This window comes from Mus caroli, unplaced genomic scaffold (genome assembly GCF_978045245.1).
Source record: "Mus caroli unplaced genomic scaffold, Mus_caroli_1 scaffold_9, whole genome shotgun sequence".
Taxonomy (NCBI): Eukaryota; Metazoa; Chordata; class Mammalia; order Rodentia; family Muridae; genus Mus; species Mus caroli.
In genome coordinates, this window is record NW_028227264.1 from 57,784,676 (window position 1) to 57,805,335 (window position 20,660).

The following is a 20,660-nucleotide window of genomic DNA, read 5'->3' on the forward strand; positions in this document are numbered from 1 at the left end:
GATTGGTTCTTATTTTGGGGGGTGGGGCATGTTTCGAGACAGGGTTTCTCTGTATAGCCCTGGCTGTCCTGGAACTCACTTTGTAGACCAGGCCAGCCTCAAACTCAGAAATCCACCTGCCTCTGCCTTCCAAGTGCTGGGATTAAAGGCGTGCGCCATCACACCCGGCTTTAAAGATTGGTTCTTTTACAGTTAGTTAACAAGCTTCTTACTAAAAAGCCAAACAATAAGTATTTTAAGCTTTATGAGATCCCATCATCTCTACGGTAACAACTCAACTCTGTCGTTAGACAAGGACAGATAGGTATACATGAAAATGAATAAATCTGTGTTTAGATAAAACTTTATTTATAAAATTAAGCAGCTGCAGGCTCTAGTTTGCCAGTCTCCTTCCTAGAGTCACGGTGGGGCAGGAAAAACAACTGGAAAGACAGAGTTTTGTAAAACTACATCGCAAGCTCACAAGAAGACAACCGTTTTGTTTGCAGGGGAATAATGCTCATGAATCAGGATCTTCACGTACCTGCGAATGGTCAAGTTTCCCCTGCATGAACAGGTCCCATCACCAATACCTAAAGACAGAGCAGGAAAACACTCTCCCTTACATGGTTGTCAAGACAAAGCAGGGACGTGTTAATTTACATAGGCAACGTTTACAAGATGACCTGCAAAGGTAACACACCAGGTTTCAGCAAACTTCAGCAGTCAACACAGAAACTCAAGCCTGACCATGCCTTCTACACACTAAGCAAGTAATCAAGACAAATGCCAAGGTCGTTGGCTTTCTAGGAAGAGCGACTGTGTTTTTATTCAACCTAATTGCTTTAAATCTACCGGCTCTTGGTCACCCGTAAACTACTAAACCTGCAGATAGATAGGCAGAGCAATTACTAGTTGACCTGATAGTTCTGATATATTTGGGGATGCCACAGAGTGAATGAGTGGGCTGAGTTAATTCTACCTTCCTTTGGGTCTACCCTAGCAAAAATGTCCCAGTAACAGTCACCTCGCTCAGTCACCCCCATGGTGGCTAGCAGGTGTTCAGCAGCAGGCTGGAGCAGAGCTGGCCCGCCGAGATCAAGCAAGTGCCTTTTAAAAAAAACTGATCTTAAGAAGTTTTCGCTTCGTGGCTTTGCCAAGTAAGCAGAGACCACGTCAAATAGTAAAAAAGGCACTTACTTGATCCCACAGGCCAGCTCCACACTCTAGCAGCTAAGATGTCACTGGCACGGAAGGTGGAGAGTGAGGTGGGGATCCTGCCAGCCACTGAGGAATGGTCATGAAAGAAAGCCCTAAGGAACAGAGAAGAGCAAGGTCAACGTCAAAGGTGAAGGCCCTGCGCCTGCCAGTGTGGCTGCCTCAGCCTGCAGTGCTGGGAGCCTCCAAAGACCTCCTGAGAGCACTCTTGGAAGAGCTCCAGACGGATTGGGAGAAACCTTTCAGAGAAATAAAGTATTAATTCATCAATTGCCACCCGGAAAAACTCACAGAGATGGAAGAAATGGGGATCTGACCCACTCGGCACTCATTCTCAGACCATGGAATAAACACACAAACAACCCGAAAACGAAGGTTTTCAGAAACTCTTGCGAAGACCCGAGATTATTTTTCTCCCACTTTATCTTCCTGCTTCAGAATATAAAGATAAAACAGAGAGCTCTAACAAACCACGAACACATCACTGTTTCTGATGGAAGTGGGTCCTAGAAACAGAGCAGTGGGGTTATCCTTAGCACTCCAAAATCTTGGTACACTTAAAAACACAACAGGAGCGAGGGCTTGGCAGTTAAGAGCAAGCCAGGTTGCTCTTTCAGAAGACCTGAGTTCCATTCTCAGTGCTCACATGGAGACTTAAAGCCATCTGTAACTCCAGTCCCCTGGGATCCAACACACTGCTCTGGCCTCCACAGAACACCAGGCATGCATATGTTACACAGACACACAAGCAGACAAAACACCCATATACATCAAACAAACAAACAAACAAACAAAAAAGTTTTTTTAAAAATCCCAGCACTTGGGAGGCAGAGGCAGGCGGATTTCTGAGTTCGAGGCCAGCCTTGTCTACAGAGTGAGTTCCAGGACAGCCAGGGCTATACAGAGAAACCCTGTCTTGAAAAAAAAGTTTTTAAAAACAGATGCAGTCCATTGGCCTAACCACAGAACTCTCTGGGACGGGAGTTGCCCTTGACTGTGACTGGGGATCACTAAAACCCAAGAACAGTAATAAAAGGAATCTGTACATAGCAGGACCCCCTCCCCACACACATAGCTATACCTGGATTCTTCAAAATGTGTGCTTTTCTGAAAAGTGGTAACAATGAAAAACAAAACTCTCATCTGTCCATCATTCTCCTCCCAACTAATCATCCCTGAAAATAAAAGGCAGGTGACAGACAGACAGACAGACAGACAGACCGCTTTCTTTATCAACAATCCATTCGGGACTCATTCTCAGACCATGGAATAAACACACAGGCAGCTGAGCTCAGTCATTGCTGAGCCTCTAGAGCTGGCAAGTTCCTCAAAAGGCAAATATAATTCTTTTCATTCTAAATTAGTTATTTGTCAATCAAATATTCTTTCGTGGCCTTTCTTTGTTTTTCAATGTATTTATTTTGTGAGAATTTCACATGAGTACTGAATTTACATCATTTCCACCCATCCTGGCCCTTAATTCTAAGATGCATTAAAACTGTTCATCTTTTTAGCAGACAATCTGGTGGCTCAAACTGCCCAGGTCCCAATCAGTTTAATTACAATCGGCGACTCATTGTTAATGGCATTTCTGGCCAGACTACAGCTTGAACGCCTAAGTAGCAACTTCTCCTTGGTTTTGGCTGCGCTGGCCTTGCCTTCCGACCACCCCTGGAAAGCATCCCGCTTGCTCGAGTTCCCCTTGCTGTCTCAGCATTTCTGGTTAATGTGCTTCACAGCAAATCATTTGGAGGGGCAACCCGAAGGGAGCTCTGCACTGTGGGTTCTGTAAAAGAAACGCTCAAATCGTTGTTAGCCTGGATTTTGAAAACGTAAGACAAAAGCATGAGAGTGCGAAGATAAAAAATCTACCCGAGACGGCTCCTGAATACAAGGACCATAACCCAGATTCAAATCCCAGCTCCCAGATGGTAATGCACAGCCATCTGGAACTGGACCTCTGTGGGCACTGGGCACACATGCAGTGCACATACAGACAATACACAGAAAACCAAATATAAATACATTTAAAAAAAACAAGGACTATAAAGTAATAATCCACAAGGACTAGTACCTAAGCCTGAGCATTAAAATAAATATTTATTTGCCATCAACTATCTCAAAAAGAGGTCCTTCTTGTCCTTTTTAGAACGTGAGTTTCCTCAGCTCGCTCTGGAAAGCTATGCCACAATTTAACAACATGCTTCTTTATTTATTTATTTATTTTACCATAAAAGGCATTATATTCTTTTACAAAATAAAGCAGCATCTATGCACTGCAGAGAACCCCAAACATGGAGAAACAAGTTGACACCAACAGGTTTCGTGCCACAGCTTGTCTGCCCTGGGAGAATCCTCATATTTCCGTGGAGAAAAGCAAGCTCTCCCACAGCAACCCGGTGTCCTGTGAGCTTGCTGTCAGAGCAGATGCTATCCTGCACCTTGCACGAGCCGTGTTCGTCTGTGTGATGAGACATTACTCCTCTCCGCCTTCTCTGGGGGAAGTACAAAGGGCTTTCCCAGGAAGATGACAAACGAGGACATTGCATACCAAAAAAGGAGATCAGCTTGTCTGAAAGGCAAAAGAGCATTCCTCATCTAACTCGAAAAAAGGCACAATAGATTCCTGCCCCTCACAGCCATCCGTGAAAAAATACTCAGTGAGCTGGGAAATGATCATTTATACAGATCAGACACAGAAATGTCACAGAGCACTTAAAAAGGAATGGAGTTGGGGCTGGATTGATGCCACTGGCTAATCTTCCAGAGGACCCGGATTTGATTCCCAGCACCACAAGGTGGCTCAAAACCATCTGTTCCAGGAGAACTGATGCTTTCTTCTGGGGTCCACAAGTACCAGACATGCACACGGTACACAGACATACATGCATCTTGTCTAAGATGCTCATACGCATAAAATAAATAAATAATAAAATAAAAAATGAACTAGATAATGTATTAACTAAGCATAATTTTATTTTGTGTTACTTTTATTTGGGGGATGCAGGTAGAGGTCAGAGGGCAACCTGCAGGAATTGGTTCTCTTCATGCTCCGAGAGGGTTCTGTGGATTGAAGTCACGTGACCTGGATCTGGTGGTAAGCACCCTTACCCACTGAGTCATCACGGTGACCCCCCAACTAAAGATTTTTCAAGTGTTATGCAAAGAGAATAAACTGGAGAAAGACACAGAGTGTAAAACCTCCTTTTAAAAAGGGTTTAATTTAACTATTCCTAAATAGTTTTAAAGCATGTTTGTAAGACTACACAGGTTTTGAAGATGCACACATGCAGGGCACATGCAGGACAACCATGCATCGGGTGGGAAACGCCAGATCCCAGAGAGTGTTACTGGCAAAGAGGACAGAGGGAGAGTTCCTAGGGGAATCCACTGGGCATGATGTAATCTCCTTATGACCCGCCCCTCTAGGAAACTCCTCCCATGACAGCAGGTCTTTCCTAGTGAGTTCCTTGGTGCACTAGCAGTCCGGTCCGTACTTCCTGCTTCTCCTATGATTTTTCTGGTGCTGGCTGTGCTGTGACCTTTGCCCATAGCTCAGGGCCTCAGCCCATGGCTGCTGTTCATCTTATGAGAATACTCATTTTAGGCAAAAAAAAAAAAAAGAAAGAAAGAAACCATAGAAGACTATTACAGTTCCTTTCCATTCTACTTCTTTGTTGCTGCAGCTCTAGCAATCATTAAAAAGAAAGCCATTACATATTTCAAGCTCACCCAACTTTGTGGTATTTGGCCATGCTAAGAATTATAATTCATTCTGAATCCCAGACCAAGGCAGAATGAGCTATTAAAATTAAAGAAAGCACTGAGTAGTGCTCAGCTCTCCATTAAATAAATCAATATTCCAAAGTCCTGTAATGTGTTACGCTAACATTCTGCCTTCCCACCCCAACCGTACTTAGAAACCATTTTGTTTTAAGACATAAGTCAGAGCTACAGATCTGAAAAGTTATTTAAGATTTTACTTTCTTGGTGATTTAAAGATAAAATAAAAGTATCAGGTAGGTGAATATATACACTTGGGTTTTTAAAAAATTTCAACAATAGCTTCTGACCAGAAAACTCCTTTTTATATGGAATCGTCTGTCACCAGCCCTTACAGAACAGTGAGAGAAGAGGAGGAAAAGGGGGGAGGGGGAGGAGGAGGAGGAGATGATGATGATGAAGAAGAAGAAGAAGAAGAAGAAGAAGAAGAAGAAGAAGAAGAAGAAGAAGAAGAAGAAGAAGAAGAAAACTCTTCGATAAGTTTAATGCCCTCATTAGGTTTTTACTCTTCCACTATATTCAAACTATCTTTAAATATACTTCTTTAACATATCCTAACATCTGAATTCTTTACCCCAGTTGGCCACCTGCCATAACCATATTCTTGGCAGCTAGCAGGTGAAGCTATGGTGGGGGCGGGGGGGGGGACAGATTGGAGATTCTGAAGGTTAACACCTAAACAAATACCTAAAATATCTGCCACCTTTGGAATGCACGTTGGGAGGGAATGTGGGGATGGCAGAATCTCTTGAGTCCATTCCCTCCTGTCTTCTGCAGAATCCAGCACTGCCCCACTCCCACCACCACAGGCCAGGCAGCAATTTCTTTCTGTGTGGTGCAGGGGATAGGACTTGCTCTCCACCTAGCAGTGGTAGAACCCCTTCTAGACTGCTAGGACTGCTTCATCGCCTTTACACCACCCTGACTGTTTCAGCACAATGCAGACTCCTTCAAGATTATACGCTGTTGCATGAACCGAAGACATTCCATCACTGTAATGTCCTGGCAGAGAACGAGATGATCTACATGTACCCTGGAGCTAAAGGATTTAGACAATGGTCTCTGGGATTGTTTAACTCACTGACTCTCATCCATCCTAAAGTGATTGAATATCTAGGCTCTTGACACTGTGCTCCGGCTCTGTCCATAGAACCGGAAGACTTTATGGGCTGCTAGTTGCCCACCAATGCTATGGCTGCTATTAACTCATGAATAGCATGAACAGCTAACCACTTACTAAGGTCTTCCTGCTACACTTTCAGCCAATGTAACTAACTACAAAGGAAAAGAGAAACATTGTGTTTCAGGCTACTCTGCCTGGATGCTATGATTCACTAATACGATCCTATCACTTCACACCAACTTTGCTGCTTGTATCTTCTCCCAGCTCTCCAACCCATGGCTCCCCAATACATCTGCCCCTCCTCTGCTGTTCTTTCAACAGCGTGGACAAGGAGGAGGAGGAAGAGGAGGAAGAGGAGGAAGCTGATGGCAACCACAAAAGAGAAAGATGGAACTACAGTCATAAATGACTCCCTACGGGGATGAATACAAGGCAAATCGTTGACCAAGATATCAAGAAACTATGAAACTGTCCTGATGAGGAACTAGAGGGCTGCTTGTATTACCTCAAACTCCTGACCTCATCGTGAAGACAAAACCTGGACGTTCAACTGTAATGAAGCCACAAAATGAAACAAAAGTAACTTGTAAGAGTTATAAAAAATAAAATACAGAGCAAGGAAGGTGGCTCAGCAGTTAGGGGTGTGCACTGCATACAGATCTTGCACAGGATCTGAGCTGGGTTCCCAGTGCCCACATCAGAAGGCTCACACCCAGGCCCCCATGGACACCATACACATGTGGCATATATTCCCATAGTCAGAGAGAGAGAGAGAGAGAGAGAGAGAGAGAGAGAGAGAGAGAGAGAGATCTTTTACAACCAGATACCATGGCACCTTAATCCTACCATGTGTACCCATCACAAACTCATACATATATGCACAGACAAGCATACACAAATAATAAACAAAAGACACTCTTAAAGCTCACTAGATAGAGCATACTTAGTTAACTGACCAAAAAAACAAAAAAACAAAAAACAAAAAAACAAAAACCCAACAACAACAAAACTATCAAAATATTAAGACCAAAGAGGTTAAGTGTTTTTGCTCAAGTTCATGGAAAAAAGAAGAGAACTCACACTACTGACTTTTTTTTATTAATCATTTTATTCATTTACATTTCAAATTATATCCCCCTTCCTGGTTTCCCTTCTGTAAACCCCTGCCCTATCCCATTCCTCTTCCCCAATAGAAGAGCTAGGGTAAGGACTGAAGGAGCTGAAGGGGTTTGCAACCCCATAGGAAGAACAACAATATCAACTAACCAGAACCCTCCCCACCCCAAGAGATATCCCAATGCCTGAAAGACTGTCACAGTTACCAAAGAAACAGATGCCCACATTGGTATTACAATCCCTAGAAGATCAGAGAGCTGTGCTTTGTAAATGAACAACTCCAGATTTTTTTTTCATTTTTCTCTTTTCCCCTTAAGCAGTGAGGGGAGTAGAAGAACCAGCGATTATGTTTCTAGTGTAGAAAGGAAGATGGGTACATTTTTAATAGGAAAATAAACGACCCTCGAGATTAGGAATGCCTCCTTAAGGAGAAATGGCATTCTACTGCACAGAGACATTAGACAACCATGTGCTCGATTTGTAAGTTCTCCCAACGGGAAAATAAATGTTTAAGGAGATGGGTACATTTATTTATTTGAACGTCACTCAGTGTGCACACAAACCAAAACACCTCATATCATACCATATTCAATAATTCCTTAAGGGAACCAAAGGCCATGGCCATTAAAGAACTCTTTATCAATACATACAAGACAAGACAGAAAGCTAAGAAGAACTAAGTCCAGGAAAATGACTCTAACGTCCTCCTCTGATGAGCACAGTACAAAGGGCCACTGCGCAGAGCTACGACAGGGACATAAAGCACACAGCGCAGCCTTTGTCCAGAGATTTGCTGAGTGCTCTCTGTGCTGTGTGGACCTTCTCAGATCGCTGAGAAAATCTAAAGTCAATGGGGAAGAGGGGGAAGGCAGGTACATGAGGAAGCAGGCGTCTGACTTGATATAGAAATGTAAAAGTGACTTAATAAAAGCACAACGACACATTTTAATACAAAAATAGAAGCCCAGAAAAGAACGCAAAGGAGCATATTTAGTCAGAATATAAAAAGGGAACTTTCAGGCATCAAGAAATAATCTTTGTGCCTAAGGAATAAAGTCGGACCTTGAATTGAACTAGCCTCAACCTGGTGCTGGCAAGGAGCTTGGCAAACAGACACAGCCCATCAAGTCTAATGCAGAAACTCTCGGATCCCTACTCTCTATCCTGTCTCTCCTACCCCTAGCTAATGTCCTAGTTCAGCATCCCTTCCTGAGCCACTGAACTGGCTGGCCCTTTACTGCTCTCTACCTCTCTGGCCCCACCCTCCCTCCCTACCTTCACAGCAAAGCCAGCATGACCTGTGTAAGAGCGTACAGTTGCTCAAGTGACCCTCCTGTTTTATGTCCTCAGCAACCCTATTTAGAAGCAAGGGTTTGATTTTTGTATTTTCAAACCACGGCTTCTTCAGTTGTAAAATCAACTTGAAAGAGTCCCTAGTAAGTCCCTCTTAAGCAGAAAGGAAACCACACACGTTTCTTCAGTTTAACCTGTACGCAGGCATTCGCATATACACACACGACAGGGCATCTCTGACACGTTCCACGATGGTGTTGGCCTGCAAAGGGCCACTGCTGTACAGAATAAACTTTCAGCTCCTTTGCAAGTCACTTCACACTCACAGTCTGATACACTTGACTATCACAGAGGCTGGAGCCAGGCTCACTCAGGATGACGTGTGCCAAGCGTGCCTTTGCTAGTGTGTAGTCCTAAACAAGTGTTCTCAACTATGGTCCCGGACAGATCACATAACTGATCACAGAGGTAACTCAGTCTTACTATCTGTAAAATGAGTACTCACATCTTGAGGTAACTCAAAAACTGAAGATTAAATATAAAGTACATGGTGAAGTGAAGCTGATAAATATTATTATTGATATCACCACCATCGCTCACCTCACCTGATCTTGTCCATACTGTGCTGGAACAAACCCCCCTTTACACGGTTGCACTACATCTCCATGGCCTGAAATACCAACCATGCTTTTCCAGTCCACATGCATACATTTGCTTCACATTTTAGCACTGTGAGGCCACCTTAGGGAAGCCTTCCCGCTTCCAACAGGTGGTACCCACCACTCCTATTCAACTTCCACAAGCAAAAAAGGCCTGGCATTGCGCCCCATGCCTTTAATCCCAGCACCACCCAGAGGACAGAGGCAAGCAGATCTCTGTAGGTACAAGACCAGCCTGTTCTACACAGTGAGTTCTAGGACAGGCATGGCCTACATAGAGAGACCCTGTCTCAGAGAGAGAGAAAGAGAGAGAGAGAGAGAGAGAGAGAGAGAGAGAGAGAGAGAGAGAGAGAGAGAGAGAGAGAGAGAGAGAGAGACTACATTTAAAAAGCACCAGCATAACCCATAACCCATCATGGTGCTTGCACCATATCCCCTGGCCACACTGTGACTCTTGCTTGATCCACCAAAGGCACCATCTTCCCTAGCACCGTGACTTGCAAGGAACGTCTAAGTGATTCTGGGTAATTTAACCTTTGTAGGTGGAGCATTTTGTAACAGAGTTCACTAGAAAACGTCACAGAACTATCCAGTATAGAAGCAATACCCAACAATTACCTCGTTTAGTAGGACTATTTAGCATTCTGGATTAAATTACCAAGACCCCTAGGAAGCAAGCCTGACTCAGACTGCAGTCACAGTCAGCCAGCTAGCACCTGAAGGGAACATGGGGAAAGATTTAAGGACTGGAGACAGTAGGAAGGACCTTGAGGTCTCTTGGAAAACTACAGCAGATGCTTAGGAAGAAGAGAGAGGCAGGGGGAGCAGGAGGCAAGAGGAAGGCAGTATTAGCTTCAGCTCAAAAGCCAAAGTGTTTCCCCCATCCATCACTAGCGCTGAAACAGTTCCTGGTACTTAAAGACAAGTAAATCCATACTCAGGGTCCACACCCACAAAACTGGGGTAGCAATGCCTCTCGCAGGGTTAACAGTGAGAATGAAAGGACTCTGCCAATGCCCTCAAATCCTTCTACACTGCAGAGGTCGGGTAGTGCAAGCTAGCTCACTGGCTCTATTGTTATTTGACAATTTATCAGTCACTTGAATTTTCTCTGCATCAAAGTTTAAAGCAGACATTAATATCTTGAGACGCCCTATAACATCACTCAGAATAGACAAGAAGCATGACACACACCTATCTTGGGAGGCAAGACAACTTAAGGATTTCGGTACCTATTAAGACAGTCTGGACAGTGAGCTGCTGGCTGTCCACCTCGGCAACTTCCCAGAGCTTGTTACGTACGAGGCTTCCGCCAATGATCAGTTGGACAATAAACAGCAACAAACATGCAAAACCGGAAGGCTTTAGCAATGATGTGAGGAAGGCAAACACCACTTTCTTACAGACTAATAAATTTAACATCACCCAAAACATCCATTCGAAAAAGTCATTGCCTTTAAGAGATGTCAAGATATGATGTCCCATTATCTAGTTACTTCAGAACTGCATCAGACAAAGGCTCCCTTTAGCATCCTGTTAGATCCAGTTAGTGATATTATTTACCAAGTTATATTTTTATGACTATAAAAAATTCAAGCCTATATACAGTTTATGGGCCAATAGCTCACTAGGCTTATTAAAATTAATTTGCTTGATGCCAGCCTTCATTTTTACACAGCTGTCTTCACTGCAAGCATTTTACAAAGTGCACAGGAATAAATGGGTTGCTTCTCCCCTTTGTTTTCAACCTGCAGGAGACAGCTTTTTCAAAGATCTACTTTTGGGGATTTTAATGATGAACGTGGATGTACAGGTACGCACATGTGTGTCAGTGCAGATGCCCATAGAGAAGACCAGAGGCACCGGACGGCCCTGGAGCTGGAGTGCCAGGACGTTGTAAGCTGCCTGACATGGGTGTTGGGAGCCCAACTCTGGTCCTCCGCCAGGGCAGTAAGTGCCTTTAGTCCCTGAGCATCTCACCAGGCCTGGCAGGTGTTTCTTTCTTTTTTTAATAAGATATTTTCTAGCCGGGCGGTGATGGCGCACACCTTTAATCCCAGCACTCGGGAGGCAGAGGTAGGTGGATTTCTGAGTTCGAGGCCAGCCTGGTCTACAGAGTGAGTTCCAGGACAGCCAGGGCTACACAGAGAAACCCTGTATCAAAAAACCAAAAAAAAAAAAAAAAAAAAAAAAAAAAGATATTTTCTTCATTTATATTTCAAATGCTATCCCAAAAGTCCCCTATACCCTCCCCACCACCCTACTCCCCAACCCACCCACTGCCTGGCCCTGGCATTTCCCCTGTACTGGGGCATATGATCTTCACAAGACCAGGGCCTCTCCTCCCATTGATGGCCAACTAGGCCATCCTCTGCTACACATGCAACTAGATACATAGTTCTGGGCGATACTAGTTAGTTCATATTGTTGATCCTCCTATAGGGTTGCAGACCCCTTTAGCTCCTTGGGTACTTTCTCTAGCTTCTTCATTAAGGGCCCTGTGTTCCATCCAATAGATGACTGTGAGCATCCACTTCTGTATTTGCCAGGCACTGGTATAGCCTCACAAGAGATAGTTATATCAGGGTCCTGTCAGTAAAATATTGCTGGCATATGCAATACTGTCTAGGTTTGGTGGTTGTATACGGGATGGGTCCCCAGGTGGAGCAGTCTCTGGATGGTCCTTTCTTTTGTCTCAGCTCCAAACTTTGTCTCTGTAACTCCTTCCATGGGTATTTTGTTCCCCATTCTAAGAAGGAACAAAGTATCCACTCATTGGTCTTCCTTTCCCTAACCTAAAGAAAGAGATGCCCATGAACATACAAGAAGCCTACAGAACTCCAAATAAAGTGGACCAGAAAAGAAATTCCTCCTGGCAGGTGTTTCTTAAGCTTGATACATATCAGAGAACACTTGCTCAAGACTGACTCACCCTCTGCACTTACTCTAAGAATTACACCCCAGTTAACTTTTTTTTTCCAACTCACCTTTTAAAACCAGTGTTAACACTTTAGAGCAAAATCCACAACCATGTAATTTAGAAGGAAAAGAACTGGACGGGGGAATGGAGAAAGTAACAGGCCTTCTCAGCTCTGCATTCACGGATACCATGAAAATCCATTCAATCACTCTCAGGTGCCTGCATCCTCTAAAGCAGAGGTCCTACCCCTTCCTAATGATGTGACCCCTTAATACAGTTCCTTCCTCATGCTGTGCTGACCCCCAACCATAACATTATTTTCATTGCGACTTCATAACTGTAGTGTTGCTACTGCTATGAATTGTAATGTAAATATTTGTGTCTTCCAATGGCTTCAGGAGACCCTGTAAAAAGGTTGTTCAATGCCCCATCCAGGGGTCATGACTCACAGGTTGAGAACTACAGCTCTAAGGGCTTCTGAGTTCTGTTCTAGAATTACTTGTGTACAATAATTATAATATTCCGAATAACATACTCTAGTAGTTTTAATGTGTCCATGAGCCCTGGCTTAGCATTAATCAGTCCAATTAAGAAAAAAGGTTCAAAAGCTGAGCACATATCCTAAAATAGTATAATATAATCTTGGCCTCAATCCTAGTGGAGAGTCACATAGTGGCACCATACTCTAGAAGACCTAACAGGAGGTTATGTGACGCCCCAACATAAGATAAAAAGGTTGACTGTCGATTCATTGTCTTTGACTACATAATTCTTAATGGTGGATTTTCTGTTTAGTTTTTTTTCTTGTATGAAGAGTTTCACAGAGCATAAGATAAAGTCCTCAGAGCCTTAAAACGATCAAATAATCAGAATTTGATGAATAAATCCAAGTTCATTCATTAAAATATTTTACAGGATTCAAAATAAATAAGATTTTTAAGATGAAAGTAAAACAAGTGTGTTCTAAACCAATTCTCCCAGGACCCTCAGTAGTCCAATACTTTAGTAGACAGAAAACAACCCATTTGGAATCTAATGGAAGCATATATTCCTAATAATCTCGGTAATTATCGTTATTTTAACTGATTATGAACAGAAAGCTACTGGTCACCACAGAGATAACTTGGTGGTACCAACTTTCTCCACCAACCCATCACAAAGAAATGTAACATCCAATACCCAAGCTTAAAGAAAAATTTCAGATTAGGCTTCCTTGGCAACAGGCAAAAAAAGTCAAGTGGGGAAAGACTAGTAAGATACACATCTTGGCGTTATCTCCCCAGTAAGATAGGAAGTCCAAAAATGAGACCTAGGCTGTCATTCACAGGCTGAGTACACTGTCAACCTGCATCCTGAATGTAATAAATTCTATTAGGATTTAGATTGGAGAACAGAAAAAAATGAAGAGGCAAGAATCACCAAAGTTAAGATATAAACCAAGCCTTCCATTTAAAGTAAGCTCAATCCCGGCTTTCATATTTGCCACAAATATAACCTCAGATGTCACTCCTCTGTTTTATTAGATTTATGAAGTGAGGGAGTTAGACTTGCAAGGAGTTTTATTTATGTCAGTGTCTGGCCGGAAATGGACCTTAGACATAAGTGGAATGACTGGGGGTTGTTATGGCTGAAGCTCAGACAACAGAATCTGCTTAACAGTACATATGTATGGAACACTTGAGGCCAGTGCTGAAGCCAGCTCAAATACAGGAGAATTTTTGTGCATGAATGCAGCACAGGAAAAAATACCAGATTCTGACCAGGAGAAACTCAAGAGAATTAGGGTTTGAGACTAGAATTCTCATCCAGGATCCCATGCAGGAGGATCACTGCAAGTTCAAGACCAGCTTGGACTGACTGCATAGGTAGCTGGAAGCCAGCCTTGGCTGTATACCCCCCTCAGGAAGGTGCAGGAAGTCGGGGCAGAGGGGATCTGTGTATTAAACAAAGTAGCCTCAGGTAAGTTGCAATAGTATTACTGCCGGGACACTGCAAAGTGTGGGGAGGAGGAGCTACAAATTGTAACAGTGTAACGGCAGCTTATGATTTTGTAACTGGGCCCAGAGGCTGACCACTAGGAACTGCCAACATTCAGGCTGTCCTAATCCCCGGTGAAGCGGTTTGATTTAGCAAAGGACCTACACAGCCCACAGTGAAAGGCAGTTCCCCTCCAAGGAGCATCTTTGGAAATAGCAGCCACCTTCACTAATTGCACAGGGAGGGTCGAAACAAACAGTCTATAGTCACTGTAGTTCTCTGGAGTTAGATCATAGCAGGCTCTTTACACAAGAAGTAAAGCCACACTACATGGAGCAAAAAACCAAACAAACAACCCTGGAAAAGCCATTGATCTTCACCGCTATGCATTCCGTTGACAGCTGCTCTAAAGTCAGAGTGCATGGATGCACATTTTTAGTCTCAGCTAGGTGGGAAACTGAGGCAGGGGGATCTCTTTAAAGCCAGGAACTAGAGGACTGCCTGGGCAACAAAGTAAGACTTGATTTCAAATGCTGTGTTGGAGAGGAGGCTGGACTACACTTTAATGGGGAAGTTATAAACAGTTATGCTTATAACTGTGCACCCACGTTGACCATTCTATTCAAGTTCTACTTGATCTACACTCCTTTTAAAACGACGACTCTTGGCTGGCTGAACACAGTGGCGCATGCCTATAATCCCAACACCAGGGAGAGGAAGAGCAAGAAAAAAAGAGGCCACTTGGCCTCCACTATATAGTGAGACCCTGCCTCAAACAAACAAACAAACAAACAAAGGTGACCCAAGCCAAGAAGCAGCAGCAGTTATTATTAGCTATGACCCTTGGCTCCAATTTGCTATCCCTACTACTGCTGAATAGGAGTGCCACAAGCTAGGCTTGTGATCGGGTTCGATGCAGACTGCCATCTGCTGCACACACGGGATGTGTCCGCTCGGCCCCAGTGCCTCCCCAGGTAGGATCAAGTGGTTTATTCCATAGTCTCCTACCACATGTGTCTCAAAACCATATCCACTTAGCGATTCCTACTCCTGGAGGCTGTGGAATGCAAAGGGTTAATTTTATAAGAGAAGAGAGATATGCAAAGGCAACTGTAGTTCAGGATACAATAAAAAGAAGACCAAAAGGGCAGCAGTCTTCCCAGCTGCGCATTCTTGGCCAAGTCTTTCTCCCTTCTGGGCCTTAATTTCAGGCTTGAAATATCAAGAGTTAAATCCCTAAGAGGCATCTTTCAAACGGAATGCCACATGAAGAATCACAGAAAATAGGAAGGGGGGTACATTCATGATGGCTTTAGAGCAACTGGAACAGAAATTCAGAATCTGCTTCTACATGTTGAAACAATCACGATCACCTCTTTTCAAACCTTGGACTCCTAAGTTCATTTACAAGTCACCATTCCCATGACAACACTTCTGCCCTTCAAAAATAACACTTCATTTTTAATTGTGCTTTCAGTTACGGATTCAGTTCATCACTTTTACCCACCCCAGAATAGCACAGAAGAATATTGTCTGAAGTATCTCTACAAGGAAGACACACACAGACCAGTGAGTGCATCTGAGGCACACATTTTCAAACACCACTTGAATACCACACCCAAACAGTATTAAGAACAAACTGCAAAATCGGAAGATGCTTCATTGGAAAAAAAAGATAGCTCGGGAAATCTTCCAATAGTTCAGAGAGAAAAGACTGCCATCACATTTTGGGGGTGGCCTGTATGTCTTTCAGAGAACATAACTGGAGGCTATCATACATGCAAATCAGAATTGAACTATAGAAAAACTCGGCTCTCACCCAAAAGCTTTAGCAAAGCAATGTCAGTATGCCAAATATGAAAAAGTACAATCTTCTCACAAGAAGGAAGCGCAGGTCCATCACTACCGCTAATAATAGCAATACTATCTTGTATTCTCAGCGCCTCGGTTCTTTTCATAGTGCGTTCCCACAATTTTATGCTACCACAGGTCTGGGGCTATCCTCTCTGCAAAGCTCTAGTCCTTTCCTCTTAGGAGACAGGGAATCAGAACAAGACAGATCATAATGCACGAGCTGAAGGCAGCACCTTCTCTATTGGGCCGGCTGCAGTGAGCCTTCTCATCACACTACACAAGTTCACCTTATGAAATTAAACCTACACTTGTTCTCTCAAGAGTTGGCCAGAGACCAACACGTATGGGCCTCGAAAGTCCAAAGGAAGGGAACCTGCTGACCTGTTAGGTCAAGAACTCCATGCCAAGCTCTGGTACCGTACCTCCAACACTACACATACACACGCCCGTGGGCTATTGACAGAATTCCTTCTTTGCCAAGCAATGAAACCCGGCAAGAACTGGTTAATGGAATCTACTAAATCTCTCCCTCTGTGAACAACTTGCCATGCCGCCTCTCTTGTGCCTGCTGCCCTTCCTTTGGGCACGCGTGCACAACCCTCGGAAGGGACCACCGGGATCTTTAAGGACCCGAGGGGATGGTATTTGCCTCCTGAAGCAATGCAGCATCCACCTCGAGGAAGCAGAACACGCACAGGCAGGGACCTGATCAGAGAAGGATAAAGTTTGATTTTCCTTCCTGCGTGTTCCTAGGGGGCCGGGAGAGGGCGAGGCAGCAGCCTCCTGGGGTCCCGGGGTGCTCTCCGGGGACAGTTCCCAGCAGCATGGCACTGCCACTCTCCTGACACACCGGCAACCGCGGCAACTCCGGACGCTCCAACCCGCCCAGAGGAGGTGAGAAGGGGACAACTTGCACCGGGCTCAGTTCGGGAGCATTGGAGCAAAGCTGTCAGAAACGACGGAAGGAGGGACCGAGCCCGGAGGCGGGTCAGGGAGAGGTTCAAGTCCCGTGCCTTCCCCGCCCTGGCGTCCCCAGTCCTGCGGGAACATCCCTGCTGTCGCCCCTCCTCCTCCTCCTCTCCTGCCTCCCGCCCGCCCGACCGCCCGCCCTGCCTTCTCCGCCGCCGCCGCAGGCGCTGAAGGACACGGCGGCTCGGTGGCCCGCCACCCCGGGGCGGCCGCGAGTTGAGGGAAGTCGCCGGGCGCCCCGGCCTGCCCGCGGCTCCCCACGCCGCCCCGCCCTCCCCGGAGCCGCGCTCGCTCACCGTCCGGTGCTGCTGGTGCGGCCGGTGGCGGCTGACGACCAGCCCGGGAAAGCAACCGGCAGTCAGCGCTCCGCAGCCGCCGGCGCCCCCGCCGCCGCCCCGGGAGCAGAGCAGCAGCAGGAGCGATCTACCTGCGGCGGCCGCCATCTCTCAACTGGAAACGGCGCTGGCCCAGGCAGCGCAGCGGACGGCAGGGGCGTGGCCAAGACCCGCCACTCAGCCGCACCAGACCAATTGCAGCCCTGAGTCAAGCCTCTGAGGCGGGGCTTCCTGCAAAGCCCAATCAAAAGGCGGGAGAATCCCGGCTTCGGGATGTCTGTCACTTCCAGAGTTACCTTACGGGCAAATTCTAGGGGACCGGTCTCTGGCATTCGAGCCTCTGGGAATGGAGCAGTAAGGGATTGCCCGTTCGATTTGGCTAATCTTTACCAAGTGACTTGATAAGAGAACTAGGGAAATAGATACCTGTGCAGAGCTTGTTCCGAGTTGAGTTCTGAGTGTTCTAAGTTGTCTGCCTAAGCACCCAACTGGTCATTTTAAGGAGGTTGGCTACAACTCTGGACTGCATGTCTAAAGTTAGCATCCATAACTAACCCTGAATTGTAAAGTTATCCAATGGCAGTGCTGTGTAGCATGGTATTAGGTAGAATGGTTGTAGCTTCAAACTCCCAGGATGAGTACCTGCCATTGGGCTGAATGAACAGAACGCTACACAATTAAAACATCTGATTCTTTTCCCCAGCACCCTTAGATCCGCATCCCTCTATAAAAGCAACGCTGTTCGTTACCATGTTTGACCTTGGTCTCCTTTTTAAAATAAACTACAAAAACAGAAGACGCCGGCAATGTAATAAAGCCATGTAAAGATGAACCAAGTTTCATAATTTTGCTAAGATAGCAAGTAGAACACAGTTGAGAATAACTTTTTTTGCGGGGAGGCGGGGATACGGAAGGCTGTCATTATGTTGCCCAGCCTGGCCGGCAATGCTCTATGTAGCCCAGGATGACCTCAAACTCACCTCCAACCTCACCATCCCCAGTGCTGGGGGTTATAGGTATGGACCATCACACCCAGCGTAGAATTACACTTGTTGTTGTTGTTGTTGTTTTGTTGTAGTACTTCGGATTTTTGTTGAGATTAAGTCTTGAACTTATGATCATCCTGCCTCAGCCTCCTGAGTGCTATGATCACAAGCATGAACCATCATGCCTGGCTTGGACTGACCTCACTCAACTTTCTCTTGAAAACACGACTTGCCACAGGACAAGGTTTCTCAACCGATGGGTCGCGACCCTTTGCGTCAAAAGTTTTTTTCACAAGTTTCCCAAGACTATCCTAAAACACAGGTATTTACATTATGATTCAAAGCAGTAGTAAAATTACAGATATGAGATAGCAACAAAAACAGTGTTATGGTTTAAGGTCACCACAGTATGAAGAAATGTATTAAGGGGTCACAACATTAGGAAGGTTGAGAACCACTACACAAGAAATTAAGTTCCTAGCAATGGTTCGTTGAATGTGGTGTAACAAAGGAGACCTGCAGTTCCTCTACTTTCTTAGACTTCCGAGCTGTTTGTTATTAAGAGCCACTCAATTCTTTCAGCTCCTTTTTAAAATCCAAGTGGGGGAAGGTGTAGATTTTTAAAAATTCTAATAAACATCACTGTAGGTTATATAACCCTACAAGAAGTTTTAAAAATTAAAATTTGTATTACTTGTTCTAATAATATTCTTTAAAGTTTGACTAAAATTTGCTTCCTTGGCCAAACACTGAAGGAAAACTTCTCAGTTAATTCTTTGGCCAGGACAATAAAATGGTGGGCTTCTCCTGGTGACCCCCAAAGAGCTTTATGTTCCACAAGAAGAACCTGGGAACTGAGGAATGTGCTCCATCGCAACAGCTGAATGCAACAAGTCCCCATTTGGAATTCTTGGCATTGCTGGAACAACTTCAGTCACAACTGAAGCCTTTTACCCGTCTATAGTTACCAACACAGCATCTCAAGTATTTATCCATACTGCACATTCCCTTCTCTCTGTCTCGCCTCTGGGTTTTAGATTGTTTTCTCCTTCTCCTTCTCCTTCTCCTTCTCCTTCTCCTTCTCCTTCTCCTTCTCCTTCTCCTTCTCCTTCTCCTTCTCCTTCTTCTTCTTCTACTTCTTCTTCTTCCTCCTCTTCCTCCTCCTTCCTCCTCCTCCTTTTCCTCCTCCTCCCCCTCCTCTTCCTTCCCTCCTCCCCTCCTCCTCCTCCTCCTCTCCCCTCCTCCTCCTCCTCCTCTCCCCCCTCCTCCTCCTCCTCCTCTCCCCCCTCCTCCTCCTCCTCCTCTCCTCCTTCTCCTCTTCCTCCTCCTCCTCCTTCTTCGATAACCTCAGGCCCTGGCCAAGAGTGTTCCATCTCTCTCTCTGCTTTACACTTTGGGAAATCTTACTAGAATTGCCGTTCTTCTCTACCCTGCAGTACTAAGATTTAGTCCTGGGCATTAGAAAAAAGAACCAGATTCAGTACTGGCCAGTCACAGTAGCATACACCTGTGATCACATAACTCGGGAAGCTGAAGCAGGAGGACTTCTGTGATTAGGAAGCCATCGTGGACTACATAGCTAGATGTTTGGGGAAAATATAAAACAAAAGAAAACAACCTGGGAGAACAGTCACAGGTTGTTTTTTTTTTTAATGTACATATCTGAAACTAGAGGCATTGCTGCATTTCAAACCTGTATTCCAAAATATATCATCTCATATCTATGAAAATTAAATCTCTGATGCCCCTACATTAGGCTACATATAGCATCTACCAGTACACCACGATCTTATAATGTAGATCTAACAATTGTACTAAACAACTGTCATTTCTCTTCACCCAGGAAAAGATGTGAAATAAAACCTTCCCTCAGCGGCAGAGGACTACAGGGACTGGTTGGCCAGGCTGACTACCGAGAAAGTGTTCAGCAGAACAGAATCCTCAAACCTAAGATGGACCCATTGCCATTCATGTGTCAGGGAACGTGCTGGCCATTCTAGAGGTAACACATCTTTAAAGAAGGACACACACTTTGTGAGAAGTTGAAGACAAGCTCCATATCTTCCAATAAAGTGCCTGCCAAGTAAATCAGATATCAATCACTTAACAAAATATTATCCAACCACATACAAAAGTTAACTATGCACAGATCGACCATATCAGCACACGTGCTACATCCCAGCACTTGGGAGGCTGAGGCAAAATTACAAGTTCCTGGGCTACACAGTGAAAATTTATCTCAAAAAAAAAAAGTGTGTTGGCATGTTCTTATAATCCAACCTTGGGGAAGCTCAGGTAGGAAGATGGCCAAGTTTAAAGCCAACCTGGGCTACACACACAAAACTCTAGTTCATCTATTTCAAATATAAAAATAAACGACAATGAAAAGAATTGTCCTGTCTACACTTTCACACTTAATCAAAAGACCAAGAAATGATGTACTTATTC

General features: G+C 44.7%; 1 protein-coding gene across 2 annotated transcripts in view; it reads right to left on the minus strand.

The window, feature by feature from the left end:
• Positions 1-17,403, minus strand: part of Mcu (mitochondrial calcium uniporter) — a 168,756-nt gene extending 151,353 nt beyond the window's left edge. The window contains exon 1 of one of the 2 annotated variants that reach the window (XM_029482392.2): positions 17,188-17,403. In XM_029482392.2, the coding sequence (XP_029338252.1) occupies positions 17,188-17,334 (147 nt within the window). In that variant the 5' untranslated portion in view covers positions 17,335-17,403. Of the gene's footprint in view, positions 1-523; positions 566-17,187 lie in introns of those variants that run through there. The other variant, XM_085842823.1, reaches the window with a different exon arrangement.
• Positions 17,404-20,660: the final 3,257 nt, after the last annotated feature.